The 16,472-nt window shown below is 45.4% G+C and overlaps 1 protein-coding gene across 3 annotated transcripts in view; it reads left to right on the top strand.

Annotated features, from left to right (window-relative positions):
* The first annotated feature begins 5,635 nt into the window (after positions 1–5,635).
* The window catches only part of FHOD1 (formin homology 2 domain containing 1), an 80,566-nt gene continuing 69,729 nt past the window's right edge, over positions 5,636–16,472 (top strand). For all 3 annotated transcript variants that reach the window (XM_063437955.1, XM_063437956.1, XM_063437954.1), the window contains exon 1: positions 5,636–5,854. In XM_063437955.1, coding sequence (XP_063294025.1) covers positions 5,690–5,854 — 165 coding nt within the window. In that variant the 5' untranslated portion in view covers positions 5,636–5,689. The remainder of the gene's footprint in view (positions 5,855–16,472) is intronic.

Raw genomic sequence — 16,472 nt, 5'->3', positions numbered from 1 at the left:
TGCAGTAACTCAAACTTTTTATCGCAAGTGTCTTCAGATACTCTGGTAAATAGCCACGAGCTTATTTCTTTTTTTCAGACGTGGGCTCTAAATTTGTTGCACAATTTAACAACTACTTTTACTCTTACCACGTTTTGATCTGCACTCCACACAGTGCTCCCCCCCTTTCCCTTTTATTACAAACACCCAAAACAACGCTGTATTAGCTGCCAATTTTATTACGTGTCACCATAAAAATAAATTCCCCCTTTTTTTTTGCTTCTTTACCTTCCTTATATTATATCAATATCTCAGGGATCTCTTGTTCCCCTTCTCTTTATCCTCTCCTTCCTTTACTTATTTAATTCCTTCTTTCTTTTATAAGATAAAACTTAACTTGCCAAAACATGAGCCACTCTAAACAATGATTTCTCTCCTCTTTTATTTATCCCCTTGTTCTATTTTTCTTCCCCCCCCCCCCTTTTTTTTTAAATGCTTTTCTTTTACCTTCCTTATGGCAATGTCCAAAAGTAAGGCTGAGCTAGTTAGCCCACTTATTATTATTAGCCAACAACAATTCTCTCCTTGTCCTGCCTATAACTTTTCTTTCTCCTATTTTACAAGTGCTCTCCTTTGCTTCTGCCTGTCCCTGCTACCGTGCATCAGCTCCAACTCGTCCCCTTCCTCTTCCCACGTGTTACACTCGCTTGTGTTGGCACGCACGCGCTTCCACGCATTTTCTTGTTCTCAGGAGTTCGTTCCCGTATTTACGCGTTCATGCGCGTTTGTGCACTCGCGCCCGCCCGCCCACCCACTCTCTCTCTCTCGATGGAAGGAGGATTCAGCTTGTTGTGCTGCCAAACCCCCTACCGCCCACCTGGAATCCTGAAACGCCCACGAGTGGACGGTAGGGACCAGGTTGATGACCCATGGTCTAACTCCTTGTCTTTCTTCACTGCTCCTGACACGAAGGCCAGAATTGCTTTATTAAGTTATATTCCACAATTTAGAACACGCAAACAAAGTATTGTGTATACAGGCACTTAAAATTAATATATCAGTAAAATGAATAGTGCTGCTACCACCAATGTGTAGTTCTCTCACAATTTAACACAAATGTACAGAGTGTGATAATAGACTGTGTGGTTCAAAAACCAACACAAGTCAATAGGTGGAGCGCTCAAAAAGAAATAACTCACCCCCCTTTTTAGGCTTTGTGGAGTAACCTAGAAATGGGGATGAGATAAGAAAATAGAATGGTGTGATACGTTTTAATTAACAGTGGAGTGGTAAAGGAGATATATGGAACCACTCCCATGGTGCTGAGCCTCAGTAGGACAGGCTCAGATCACTTAGGCAAGCTTGTTTGGGATCACATGAAACCTACAGTTGATGAAGGTCATACTGTCCCTTTAAAAGGAAAAGAAATGCATTTAGTGCAGTATGAAGGTGAATCCTAATATATATGGTGAAGTAAACAGAACTGCTCACCTTATTCAGAGCCCAAGACCTGGCTCTGAGTATAATAGTATGTGTGTCAATGAGGGGACACAGAACCCTATAGGAGATATCAGGAACACTGGATGCTCACGTCCACAGGAAGAAGTTGAGTAAAAATTAAATGTATTCAAAATGTAAAAACACTTATACAAAATAAAATAACTGTTTAAAAACAATAATAGTGCAATTAATCTTCAATCCTGCTGACAGCCCATGACGCGTTTCGCCGCTCGGCTTCCTCAATCGGTATACCGATTCTATTTTCTTATCTCATCCCCATTTCTAGGTTATTCCAGACAGCACAATATATCTGTTTGTTAATAGTCAGCATTTCAGCATTCTATTGCCTTCTGATTATTATATCCTTATGGAAGTATAATATTTGGCAAGAGGTTTCATTCACCCTGGGGTATTTTTTTTCTCCAGGATTCTAGACACCTTTGTCATACATATTCAAGATATTTATATACAAATTGTATATTTTATACGCTATCTCCTTTTATCACCTAAGTGTGTTATCTTAGACTAAGGATCCTATATTATACCCGTTCTACTAGGAAGCTCCTGGATATCTGCTACTATTGTTTTAGTATATCACTCTATGTGTCAGTCTATGTCTGTGAGTCAGTGTCTATATCAGTAAGTCAGTCAGTATTTGTCAGTCAGTCAGTGTCTGCCTGTGAGTCAGTCAGTCTGTCTCAGTCAGTGTGTCAGTCAGTCTGTGAGTCTCTCAGTCAGTGTGTGTGAGTCAGTCAGTATCTCAGTGTCTGTGAGTCAGTCAGTCAGTGTGTCAGTCAGTCAGTGTGTGTCTCTCAGTCAGTCAGTCAGTGTGTCAGTCAGTCAGTGTGTCAGTCAGTCAGTGTGTGTCTCTCAGTCAGTCAGTGTGTGTCTCTCAGTCAGTCAGTGTGTCAGTCACTCAGTCAGTGTGTCAGTCAGTCAGTGTGTCAGTCTCTCAGTCAGTGTCTCTCAGTCAGTCAGTGTGTCAGTCAGTCAGTCAGTGTGTGTCTCTCAGTCAGTCAGTGTGTCAGTCAGTCAGTCAGTGTGTGTCTCTCAGTCAGTCAGTGTGTCAGTCAGTCAGTGTGTCAGTCAGTGTGTCAGTCAGTCAGTGTGTCAGTCAGTCTGTGAGTCAGTTAGTCTGTGAGTCAGTTAGTCTGTGAGTCAGTCAGTCAGTGTGTCAGTCAGTCAGTGTGTCAGTCAGTCTGTGAGTCTCTCAGTCAGTGTGTCAGTCAGTCAGTCTCTCAGTCAGTCAGTCTGTGAGTCTCTCAGTCAGTGTGTCAGTTAGTCTGTGAGTCAGTTAGTCTGTGAGTCAGTCAGTCAGTCAGTGTGTCAGTCAGTCAGCCAGTGTGTCAGTCAGTCTGTGAGTCTCTCAGTCAGTCTGTGAGTCAGTCAGTCAGTCTGTGAGTCTCTCAGTCAGTGTGTCAGTCAGTCTGTGAGTCTCTCGGTCAGTCAGTCAGTCTGTGAGTCTCTCAGTCAGTCAGTCTGTGAGTCTCTCAGTCAGTGTGTCAGTCAGTCAGTCAGTGTGTCAGTCAGTGTGTGTGAGTCAGTCAGTATCTCAGTGTCTGTGAGTCAGTCAGTCAGTGTGTCAGTCAGTCAGTGTGTGTCTCTCAGTCAGTCAGTCAGTGTGTCAGTCAGTCAGTGTGTGTCTCTCAGTCAGTCAGTGTGTGTCTCTCAGTCAGTCAGTCAGTGTGTCAGTCACTCAGTCAGTCAGTGTGTCAGTCTCTCAGTCAGTGTCTCTCAGTCAGTCAGTGTGTCAGTCAGTCAGTCAGTGTGTGTCTCTCAGTCAGTCAGTGTGTCAGTCAGTGTGTCAGTCAGTCAGTGAGTCAGTCAGTCTGTGAGTCAGTCAGTCTGTGAGTCAGTTAGTCTGTGAGTCAGTTAGTCTGTGAGTCAGTCAGTCAGTGTGTCAGTCAGTCAGTGTGTCAGTCAGTCTGTGTGTCAGTCAGTCTGTGAGTCTCTCAGTCAGTGTGTCAGTCAGTCAGTCTCTCAGTCAGTCAGTCTGTGAGTCTCTCAGTCAGTGTGTCAGTTAGTCTGTGAGTCAGTTAGTCTGTGAGTCAGTCAGTCAGTGTGTCAGTCAGTCAGCCAGTGTGTCAGTCAGTCTGTGAGTCTCTCAGTCAGTCTGTGAGTCAGTCAGTCAGTCTGTGAGTCTCTCAGTCAGTGTGTCAGTCAGTCAGTGTGTCAGTCAGTCTGTGAGTCTCTCGGTCAGTCAGTCAGTCTGTGAGTCTCTCAGTCAGTCAGTCTGTGAGTCTCTCAGTCAGTGTGTCAGTCAGTCAGTCAGTGTGTCAGTCAGTCTGTGAGTCTCTCAGTCAGTGTGTGTGAGTCAGTCAGTATCTCAGTGTCTGTGAGTCAGTCAGTCAGTGTGTCAGTCAGTCAGTGTGTGTCTCTCAGTCAGTCAGTCAGTGTGTCAGTCAGTCAGTGTGTGTCTCTCAGTCAGTCAGTGTGTGTCTCTCAGTCAGTCAGTCAGTGTGTCAGTCACTCAGTCAGTGTGTCAGTCAGTCAGTGTGTCAGTCTCTCAGTCAGTGTCAGTCAGTCAGTGTGTGTCTCTCAGTCAGTCAGTGTGTCAGTCAGTCAGTGTGTGTCTCTCAGTCAGTCAGTGTGTCAGTCAGTCAGTCAGTGTGTCAGTCAGTCAGTGTGTCAGTCAGTCAGTGTGTCAGTCAGTCAGTGTGTCAGTCTCTCAGTCAGTGTCTCTCAGTCAGTCAGTGTGTCAGTCAGTCAGTCAGTGTCTCTCAGTCAGTCAGTGTGTCAGTCAGTCAGTCAGTGTCTCTCAGTCAGTCAGTGTGTCAGTCAGTCAGTGTGTCAGTCAGTCAGTCAGTGTGTCAGTCAGTCAGTGTGTCAGTCAGTCAGTGTGTCAGTCAGTCAGTGTGTCAGTCAGTTAGTCTGTGAGTCAGTTAGTCTGTGAGTCAGTCAGTCAGTGTGTCAGTCAGTCTGTGAGTCTCTCAGTCAGTGTGTCAGTTAGTCTGTGAGTCAGTCAGTCTGTGAGTCAGTCAGTCAGTGTGTCAGTCAGTCTGTGAGTCTCTCAGTCAGTCTGTGAGTCAGTCAGTCAGTCTGTGAGTCTCTCAGTCAGTGTGTCAGTCAGTCAGTCAGTGTGTCAGTCAGTCTGTGAGTCTCTCGGTCAGTCAGTCAGTCTGTGAGTCTCTCAGTCAGTGTGTCAGTCAGTCAGTCAGTGTGTCAGTCAGTCTGTGAGTCTCTCGGTCAGTCAGTCAGTCTGTGAGTCTCTCAGTCAGTGTGTCAGTCAGTCAGTCTCTCAGTCAGTCAGTCTGTGAGTCTCTCAGTCAGTGTGTCAGTCAGTCAGTGTGTCAGTCAGTCAGTCAGTGTGTCAGTCAGTCAGTCAGTGTGTCAGTCAGTCTGTGAGTCTCTCAGTCAGTGTGTCAGTCAGTCAGTGTCTGTGAGTCAGTCAGTCTGTGAGTCTCTCAGTGTCAGTCAGTCTCTCAGTGTGTCAGTCAGTCAGTCTCTCAGTCAGTCAGTCTCTCAGTGTCAGTCAGTCAGTCTCTCAGTCAGTCAGTATCTCAGTGTCAGTCAGTCAGTCTCTCAGTCAGTCAGTCTCTCAGTGTCAGTCAGTCAGTCAGTCTCTCAGTGTCAGTCAGTCTCTCAGTGTGTCAGTCAGTCAGTCTCTCAGTGTGTCAGTCAGTCAGTCTCTCAGTCAGTCAGTATCTCAGTGTCAGTCAGTCAGTCTCTGAGTGTGTCAGTCAGTCCGTCATTCTGTCTGTCTCTCTCTCCCCCCCACAGTCAGTGTCTGTCTCTGTCTCTCAGTCAGTCAGTCTGTCTCAGTCAGTCTCGCGCTGTCACTAATTCTGTCTCACGGATTCCCGCCAATCATGACGTCACGGCTATCGCCATGCTGCCAGTATTGATTGGCATTTGTGGACGGGATTGATACAGTCAGTGGGCGGGGTTAGATCCAGTTGAGCTGCCTGGCTGTATGTGGAGGGGGCGGGGTCCAGTCAGTGGGCGGGGTTAGCTCCAGTCGAGCTGCCTTGCTTTGTGTGGAGGGGGCGGGGTCCAGTCAGTGGGCGGGGTTAGATCCAGTCGAGTTGCCTGGCTGTGTTTGGAGGGGGCGGGGCACCGTGCAGTGGGCGGGGTCCAGTCAGTGGGCGGGGTCAGCTGCAGTCGAGCTGCCTGGCTGTGTGTGGAGGGGGCGGGGTCCAGTCAGTGGGCGGGGTTATCCCCAGTCGAGCTGGCCGCAGTCTGCCAGTGTCGGTCCCAGCGCCCAGCAGCCATGGCCGGGTTACCGTGCCGGGTGCAGTATCTGGATGATATGGATCCCTTTATCTGCACCAACTTCCCCGAGCCCCGGAGGCCGCCCGTCTACTCCTTCCCGGAGAGCTCCCCGCTCAGCGAGCAGATCCCCGCCGTGTACAAACTGCTGGAGGCCCCCCTCAAGGTACCATCACTGTACCTCACTGGCAGAGAATGGGGGGGGTCACAGGCAACAGGCTGGCAGAGAATGGGGGGGGTCACAGGCTGGCAGAGAATGGGGGTATAGCTGGCAGGGAATGGGGGAGTGACAGGCAACAGGCTGGCAGAGAATGGGGGGGGGGGTACCAGGCAACAGGCTGGCAGAGAATGGGGGGGGTACCAGGCAACAGGCTGGCAGAGAATGGGGGGGTCACAGGCAACAGGCTGGCATAGAATGGGGGGTCACAGGCTGGCAGAGAATGGGGGGGTCACAGGCAACAGGCTGGCAGAGAATGGGGGGGGTCACAGGCTGGCAGAGAATGGGGGGGGTCACAGGCTGGCAGAGAATGGGGGGGGTCACAGGCTGGCAGAGAATGGGGGGGTCACAGGCTGGCAGAGAATGGGGGGGTCACAGGCTGGCAGAGAATGGGGGGGTCACAGGCAACAGGCTGGCAGATAATGGGGGTACAGCTGGCAGATAATGGGGGTACAGCTGGCAGATAATGGGGGTATAGCTGGCAGATAATGGGGGTATAGCTGGCAGGGAATGGGGGAGTGACAAGCAACAGGCTGGCAGAGAATGGGGTACAGCTGGAAGAGAATGAGGGAATGGGGGGGACAGCTGGCAGAGAATGGGGGGGACAGCTGGCAGCGAATAGAGGAATAATGGCACAGCTGGCGGAGAATAGAGGATTGGGGATACAGTTGGCAGAGGATTGGGGTACAGTTGGCAGAGAATAGAGGATTGGGGGTACAGTTGGCAGAGAATAGAGGATTGGGGGGTACAGTTGGCAGAGAATAGAGGATTGGGGGGTACAGCTGGCGGAGAATAGAGGAATGGGGCACAGCTGGTAGAGAGTAGATAATTGGGGGTACATCTCGTGAAGGATGGAGTATACAAACAGTCCTCTCTCAATGTATCAGTCCAGTAATTGGCGAGAATATGAGTGATAATGGCTGTTGATAAAGAAACATGTTGGCGTTTATGCCAATATTTGGGGAACATACTCTCTGTACCGTCCTTACCAGTGGAGAATGGAGCAGTCTAGCAGATGTGAGGTTGAAAGGGTTAAGATTTCTGTCTGGGAATACATGTGCACGCCCTTATTCCATATATGCGACTATCCCAAATTTAGCTGGAGTAAGTCTTGGCAAGCACGGTGCAGTCTGGCTCCTCTGATGACCCTTTGATCTTGCTCTGGTTTTAGTTAAAGCTCTCTTGGCTCAGTGTGGTTTCAGGTTCCATGCCAGGCAGTCCCTGTACCCCCTGACTGTACTTACTTGCTGGCTGGGATGGCCCTGGAAGAGTGTACCCACAAACTGCCTTGTGGGATCAGGTCGTGAAACGAGATTCTAAGTAAACATTACCTGCAGCGCGCGTTTTTGGTCTCCCGTTACAAGAGAAAGTACCATTTAGCGTGCTCACTATTGGTGAAATACACCTGTGGTTTCTCTGAGTCACCGTGACTAATATCCTTTGGATACCTTCATTTACTCACTAGTTCATTAGTTATTGGCCGGAATGTCTGCGGGTAGAATGCTGTGCATTGTGTTTGCTCTGTCAGTTGTAGGTAAATAACATGGACCAACGTGGCACAGTGCAGTACCCTCTGCGGTGTGATTTACTATAACCGCTCTGTGCCCAGGATGTGCCCTCTTTGTTGTGCATTGAGTTACTATAACCGCTCTGTGCCCAGGATGTGCCCTCTTTGTTGAGCAGTGAGTCAGTATAACTGCTCTGTGCCCAGGATGTGCCCTCTTTGTTGTGCAGTGAGTTACTATAACCGCTTTGTGCCCAGGATGTGCCCTCTTTGTTGTGCAGTGAGTTACTATAACCGCTCTGTGCCCAGGATGTGCCCTCTTTGTTGTGCAGTGAGTCAGTATAACCGCTCTGTGCCCAGGATGTGCCCTCTACGTTGTGCAGTTTGATTTACTATAACCAGCTATGTGCCCCCTGACAGGTGTAAACTGAGTTAATGAAACCTCCTCAGTGCCTAGGATATTCCCACTTCCACCTGCAGCATGGCAGTAGCCCTGTCAGTGCCCAGGATGTGCCCACTATTATATGCCAGTGTGATTTACTCTCCCCCTGCTATGTTCTCTCTGATTTACTCTAAACCTCTCAGTGCCTTGGATGTGCCCTTGCCACATAGATTATTTTGATCTCATTTAGTTTAACTCATTCAGTGCCAATAAAATGCTTGTGTTCTCCTGTTTAAGTGCTAAGGTGAATGGGTTTTGAGAAGGCTTGTGGCAATGAGTCTTGGTGAAACTGGTCGTGAATCCAGGTTTAAAAGATGGTGCTTTTTATTGTTCCTTGTTTTGTTTTGCACCCTGTCTCATTCAGCAAGGAGCTCCAGTGTTGACAGCATACTACACACAAGATACAATTATTCATTCTATGGATTCCCGCAGAGCTGGCCAGCACAGGGTTAAACATTTCCTCCCCCTTTGTTTGCTTTGAAGCCATCAGCTATTTGTTTACCTGGGGATTATTAAAGATCTCTAAAGCTCCTAATTGACCTATTGTAAATTACCTGTGGGTAATCCGTATCTAACTGACACACCCGGCTTCTCTTTCTCAGATCTATTTTTATTATTTACGAACATTACATGGGCAGCATGGAGCGAGGTGTAACACAAAAAGCAGTTCGTCTAACGGTTGATTTTGGGAAGTAATATATGCCACAAAATTCACTATGATGGCCTTCTCTAAGGAGATGTAAATAGCAATTCTAGAAAAGAAATTGAATTATTATACAGCACCAACACATTCTGTAGCGCTGTACATGAAATAGTGCAAAGAACGTGGTAACCTGAATGGTCTGAGAGTTTTGCGTGTAAGGTTGTCCGCTGGATGGAGTGGGACTGAAACCAGCCCAGTGCAGTGATGGTATTCAGTTAGGATCCCATGGGCGCAGGTACAGGTGGTAGTTATCGTTCCTTCGAATAGCACCTGTCTTATGTTGTACTACATCAGTCCGAAACAGAGTTGGTGTGGGTTGTCTACACAGAGCTATGAGAAAATTGGTGTTCCGTTTTTATTTCTCAATATGGAAATGTACTATACATTTCCATATTGAGAAATAAAAATGGAACACTGAGGATTCCTGGAGTATCTATCAAGGAACCCTTTTCTATCATTCTAACATGTCAGAAATGCTAGGCTTATTTGAGCCCTGGTTTGCAAGGAGAAATATCTTCCTCTCACCACTTTATAGAGCTCTTATTTGTAGTAATGCAGGTAGGCTGCGGCCTGATCTCCCATTACTAAATCCTTATTAGCGGGATGTGACATTAATACAGGCAGGCTGCGGCATGGTCTATAGTAACAGGATATAATATTAATACAGGTAGGCTGCGGCCTGCTCTATAGTAACGGGATGTGACATTAATACAGGCAGGCTGCGGCCTGCTCTATAGTAACGGGATGTGACATTAATGCAGGCAGGCTGCGGCCTGCTCTATAGTAACGGGATGTGACATTAATGCAGGCAGGCTGCGGCCTGCTCTATAGTAACGGGATGTGACATTAATGCAGGCAGGCTGCGGCATGGTCTATAGTAACGGGATGTGACATTAATGCAGGCAGGCTGCGGCCTGCTCTATAGTAACGGGATGTGACATTAATGCAGGCAGGCTGCGGCCTGCTCTATAGTAACGGGATGTGACATTAATGCAGGCAGGCTGCGGCCTGGTCTATAGTAACGGGATGTGACATTAATACAGGCAGGCTGCGGCATGGTCTATAGTAACGGGGTGTGACATTAATACAGGCAGGCTGCGGCATGGTCTATAGTAACGGGATGTGACATTAATACAGGCAGGCTGCGGCCTGCTCTATAGTAACGGGATGTGACATTAATGCAGGCAGGCTGCGGCATGGTCTATAGTAACGGGATGTGACATTAATACAGGTAGGCTACGGCCTGCTCTATAGTAACGGGATGTGACATTAATACAGGCAGGCTGCGGCCTGGTCTATAGTAACGGGATGTGACATTAATACAGGCAGGCTGCGGCCTGCTCTATAGTAACGGGATGTGACATTAGTACAGGCAGGCTGCGGCCTGTTCTATAGTAACGGGATGTGACATTAGTACAGGCAGGCTGCGGCCTGTTCTATAGTAACGGGACATATTATTAATACGGATAGGCTATGGCCTGGTCTATAGTAATGGGATGTAATATTAATACAGGTAGGCTGCTGCCTGGTCTATAGTAACGGGACATATTATTAAAGGACCACTATAGTGCCAGGAAAACATACTCGTTTCCTGGCACTATAGTTCCCTGAGGGTGCCCCCAACCTCAGGGACCCCCTCCTGCGGGGCTCTGGGGAGAGGAAAGAGTTAAAACTTACCTTTATTCCAGCGCCGGGCGGGGACCTCTCCTCTTCCTCTCCGCCTCCGATCCTCCCTTTCGGCTGAATGCGCATGCACGGCAAGAGCTTTTCACGGATTTTCACTGTGAGAATCACGCAAGCGCCTCTAGCGGCGGTCAGTGAGACAGCCACTAGAGGATTTGGAGGCTGGAATAACCCTATTATAAACATAGCAGTCTCTCTGAAACTGCTATGTTTATAAAAAAAAAAAGGGTTAATCCTAGAGGGACCTGGCACCCAGACCACTTCATTAAGCTGAAGTGGTCTGGGTGTCTAGAGTGGTCCTTTAATACGGATAGGCTGCGTCCTGGTCTATAGTATGTAAAGAGCATATTCTATGTAAAGAAGCCCCTCTATGCTCTTTCTTGTTTTGGGATGTTTGTTAATCTGGGTTCTCTGTAGAGGATTAGCGCTGCTTCCTATTGTGACTGCTAGATATCCTGCAGGACAAGCTTGTGAGTCACTTCACTTTGTGTTGTATTTCATCCTTTTCTAATGAATTTATGGCATTAGGAAGCTGACTGTGGATCTAGACTTAGTGTTTTGTTTTTTCACGGCATTGTTTATGGGTGTTATGTTTATTGGGGTGTCATCTGGAGATCTCAATGCCCTCATGGTGGAATTCAGTAACGACTTCTAATGCCCCACTGGCTCAGGTCCAAACCAGTGCCCTCGCTACAAGAACGGAGCGTAGGGAGATCGACAAATACTGCACCTGCTTACAACAAAGGAACATAAATAATAATCACCCAGAGAAATGCTGATAATAAACAGAGTAAGTCTTAATTACACATTGTGCAGAGTATCCTGTGTGAGAGACTAAATATTAATCCGTGAGTAGTGGATTAATGTAAGGTTTAATGGTCAAATCAGACTCACCGGACGAGAAAAGACTAACAGCCCCATTTAATAGGACTGATTATAAAGCAATAAACAAAGTGTTAAAGCCATGGATATAAAATACTATGGAAGCTTTGATAAACCAGTACCATTCATGCTGTACTCTGGTTCAGACAATCGCTATTCTGTTATTTAATTTGGCCAGAGCCCCCTCCACCTTCTTGTTTCTGGAAGACAAACATGTCCTGTTACAGCAAAGTTATTTAATTTGCATACTGTGCCAAGGCTGTGCCAGACAGGCCATGTAAATAAAAAAAAAAATACATTGGTAAATTTTAGTTGGCAATTGACTTATGAATAATTCCTCAAGTTACACCTCCGCATTGTGTCCACATGTGGCTGGTCCACCCTTTGGACCGCACTGTAGAATATGTTGGCGTTTTATAAATAATAGTTAGCATTCCGTATATTTGGATCCCCAGCTCTTCAGCGGAGTTATGTATGAAACCTAACGTTTTATTTATATGTTTCAATAGCACAAACTTACAATTATAAAAATAAATTTTTTTTTTTACTTCTAGTTAGCTATTGGGTTATACAAAAAATCTGGCAGGTGTACTGGGAAACATTGATAAATATAAATCCCTTTTAATGGCAATATCCAACTTCCTGTGGATCACACGTGACATGCTTTCTGTGCGATACAAAGCATGAAGGCAGACCGTCTGATTACAGGAAATGTATTCTTAGTGGTGCTTGTAGGAGCCAAAATTCATGTCTTGACGCAAGTTGCAGTTGATATAGTTGGCACATACACGGTCTATAATAATGTTTCCTCTTTAATTACATTAAAGGGACACACCAAACCCCCAAAGCTGAGGGGCTTGTCCCAGTTCAGAAAAATGAAATAATGACTTCTATGAATTGATTTAAGAACACCCTGCGGCAGTCTAGCTGAGCGCTAAGGAGAACGATTGTTTTAATAGGGAAGCATCAATCAATGCTCCCCTATAAGAATCATTTTATTGGGCGATTGTTGCTTTTGAGTGGCGCATTGGCTGTGCTTGCTCCAATTTTCACGCGGGGGAGACTTGTCACTGGCAGTCTCACAGCAATAGAGGACTTGCTGCTGGGTATTATTGTATTCTCTTTCCAATTCTGAATCTGCTTCATTTCTCATGCTGACTGTTTGTTACATGACATTCCTGACGTTAATAAAAATGTATTTGGGGCAAAAAAAAGTTTTATATTATTTGCAAGGTGGGAGGTGCGCCTGGCACTTATAGGGTTAAAGGAACAATCCAAACTTTTAAACCAAATAGCGATTTTGCAATAATTTCTTGAAATCTGAAGCCCGGCCATAAAATGTTTACTAGTTTTATTTATTGGCCCTTACGGCCTTGTTCTTTTCATTTTTACCTGGAAAGAGACAGCTGTAGAGGAAGTAGATATCAGGCCGGGTGTGTAACACACACGGATGATAGGAGTTGGTGTTACCACTTAGAGGGTCAGACGTCTGCCAGGTTTTCCAGGTTTGGTTTTTGGCAGCCTGCGATGTTCGACTGTACGGTTTTACGCTGGGCATTAAAGATGTTTCACAAGTCCAATGATTTATTGATTTTCCCTTTAAACACATTGCTTGTTCCATTGCTGTAATGGCCAATTCTCTGGGGCACATTAACACAACTTTACGACCAACTTTCCGTCATCGTGCTGAATTCCTATTTCCATATAAAATAATGTTTAACCCTTGGTAATCGGTATTTCTGTAAATCCATTCCACATGGTGTCTTCCTTGGCTTTAATTTGATTGGGATATATAAGTTGAAGTGGTTCCTTGTGGTGGGCCGTGTACTGACCCCAAAACAGCCTTGTGTGTTTGTGTGTTGGCGTGTGGTAGTGTCACTGGCCACGGCGGTGTTTAGTGGATCCCTGCACATTCCTGCACAGAGGAGACATTCCTCGCTGCTCACAGAGGAGGCTGCAATATCTCACATCCTTTTAAAGACAATACAAATGGCTGCCCTCAGGGAAGGAACTGGTTTGTGTCTTGGAGGGGGTTAAGGGTCATGTTTGGCAGTTTTGTTTGCTAGCTAATTAACAGTTCCACATCTCCACTTTTATGATTAGGTGAGTTTCTATCTGTCACAAGAATGTAAAAAATGTGATTGTGAATTGTTCCTTGTGTGCGTGAATGCAGTGTATGAACATTGCACAATACACAGGGGGAGGGAGGTACTGGTTTAAATGGACAATACATTTTAATTCAATTGTGCTTGTACCTTTTAACTTGTGTGAATGTTTTATTTCCTTTATTTGCTAAAAAAAAAAAAAAATGTGAATGGCTGTCCCTTCACCTCCCCCTCCCTGCCCAAGGAAGCCAATGTGATATAATTTGAGTTACGGAAGTTCCTTTAGATAAGCTGGTAGTAATTTGGGGAAAGGGATCTCTGTGTACCTGTGTGATAAAATCTGCTGTAAAGTGGACAGGTCCAGCAAACACCGCACCCTAAGCTATAAATAAGCGTTTTGTGTCACTGAATGCACCCATTTACAGGGTGACGCAATCTTCCAATCTGAGTGTGGACCAGGCGGCAATGGGTGCAGCCGTGGTGGGGTCCAGGCGGCAATGGGTGCAAACGGGGAGGGGGGAGGCAGGTGGTGCTGGTCCACCATGTGGTAATGGTAGGCAGCAAGCAAGGAATGACCAGAAAAAAACAGGGGTGTTATCATAATGGACACACAGGTTGGGCTTGATAAGGAATGTGTGTCTCGTGTAAGATGAAGAGCAGCCCTTGTGATGTCCTCAGGGGTCCATAACACAGTGGAACCCTAGTCTGTGTTGCCTTACATGTGTTTACGACCCTCGCTTTGTTGGTGTTTGCAAACAGCATGGCTGGTTCTCAGCCGGAACATCTGTTGTGGTTTATGCATGCTCTCTGCCAGTTCCCATTTTTAGATTCTGTGCTGTACAAGGATAGTTTCCCTGGCACAGGAGCCGGATTGAGAAATGGCCTGGCGCCCTGCCTTGCCTGAATCCCACTATTAAGCAGATAAATGTTTACATCTCGGTGACTGACGACTCACTCTTTATATCGCTCTGGTTAAATAAAGTGTTTCCTCTTGTAAAGTCCTCATTTAGAAAATTTCTGTAGTTCTCACGTCCTACACATTCACTGTGCAGCGACCTTTGATATAGCCCACCATGCTGGAGCCAGGCTCGCTGTTGTGACGTTGGCCATGGAGTAGCATGTTATTCCCAGTGCTGCTAAGATGTGACTGTTTGCAGCTTTTAAATCTGTAAGTTGTATGTTAATGTAAAATAGGAAGTATAATGCTCCAGATTCATGTGATTTAATAAACGTACACAGGGTGTTGGGTGTGATACCCAGGATGTGAAACATTGTTATTCCAGAGATCGCATGATTTCAGTTCACAGAATCTCTCTGTGCTCAGTGATTATCACATGAGATGATCAGGACACTCGGACAAGATCTGCGCTTCCCAAAAAACAACCTCAAGCATCTCCAGTTGCTAAGGAAATTATTGCTTAAGTACAAATGAGTCAATAAGACCTTCGGTTGTCAAAAATGAGTCATAATATCCATCAAAGTGTAAGGAACACTCACAGGAGTAAAATACATGACTGTATGTGTTGTGTCAGTTTATCTTACTTCTACCATTAGTTTGCCTGGCTGGTTCCAACCAGAGGGCAGACAGTCCACCTCTGACCAACCCCAAAGGATGGCTTTAGCCTCCCATCGGCTAGAATCCATCTGATATACAGATTGTATGGTTTCCCTTTGTGGTGGCAACATTCTGTGGAATGGGCAGCTAATCATAGGGCAAACTGCAGGTTTGATGAGGAAAAGTAGCCCTGCATGGACAACTAGTCATAGGTCAGATTGCATGCGGGGTAAAGGAAGAGGAGATGGCCAGTCCCAGTGCCCACTTTCAGGTCTTCCATTAAAATGGCCGAAATATGAAATCTCCAAATCTGTAGAAATAAAGTTTGGTGTTTTGATAAATGTTTAGTTTTTTTGCTTCTTATCAGACCATTACTTGCTGACACATTCTGGATACGCACAGTTGGTGTGTCTGCTTTGGATTGGAATAAGATCTGTGTCTGTAGATACCAGTCTGACAAGATGACACAATTTGACATTTACTCGGCCTGAGCTGTCTGCAGAGGTCTTTGGACTTTGCTCGAAGAAGGAAATGAAATCATAGAAAATAGGTTTTAATTACTAACCGTTCCTTTAAAGAAGCCAAAGCAGCTTTTATTTATTTATTTTACTTCTTTAACAGAACCATTTTTTTTTTGTTTAAAGTGTTAAATGCCGTTTTGTTCTGCAGATTAATTGTGACAGAGGTTTGTTTCCAAGCTAAAGGCCAGAGATGAGACATTAATGAAATGCTGTAATGTACGAATATTGATTAAAGAACCCGTTATTGATTTCACCCAGAGACATATTAACCATTTTGCTACCTCAATGGAATGAATATAAATGGTTTTATTTTCATGGATTTGGCAGAATGAAATCCAGTCCATAGATCCTCATTCACCCTGATTTATAGAGGAAAGAATGGCTTGGCCAGAAGTCACTAATATAATGCCTGCAGGTTTGCTGAAATTGTCCGCTCCCTCTGCTGCTTTCAAACAGTTCAGGAATTTTAAATGGGTCATATCATTTGTATAGTCAGGGGAGGGGGGGGGTGAACTTTACCATTTCACAGTTATCATTTCATGAGCAGTGCAGAGATTGAGAACGATTTATCACATCTACTGTTTGGTGAGTAAATTGTATTTTTACTTTTATATTAACATTTCAGACACTGTGTGATTTATTGCAAGACGGAGGATTACTGTATTCTGTCTAAAGCTTTTTGGAAAAATAAAAATTGTGTACATTTAAAGGGAAACTATAGTGACAAAAACAGCTTTTAGCTTCATGAAGCAGTTTTTGGTGTATAGATCAGTCACTTGCAGTCTCCCTGCTCAAATTTCTGACATTTAGGACTTAAATCACTGTGGTTATGCAGCCCTAGTCACACCTCCCTGCATGTAACTCACACAGCCTTCCTAAACACTTCCTATAAAGCAGTGATGGCGAACCTTTTTGAGCCCGAGTGCCCAAACCGCAATACATGCCAACTTTTTTTCCCTCAAAGTGCCAACACAGCAATTAAACCTGAATACTGAGGTTTAAGTTTAGAAAAAACAACTCGTACAGTTGTCCGAACTAATTAACAACTTTTGTTTTAAAAGAAGAACACAACAGAGAGTTCAATGATACAAATTTTAAATAATGATATAAATAGATACAATTAAGCTTATATTTATTAGTATCTCCAACAAATGCAATGCATACACACAGAC

Source organism: Pelobates fuscus, chromosome 12, assembly GCF_036172605.1.
Source record: "Pelobates fuscus isolate aPelFus1 chromosome 12, aPelFus1.pri, whole genome shotgun sequence".
NCBI classification, from domain to species: domain Eukaryota; kingdom Metazoa; phylum Chordata; class Amphibia; order Anura; family Pelobatidae; genus Pelobates; species Pelobates fuscus.
This window is presented reverse-complemented; position numbering and strand designations above follow the sequence as displayed.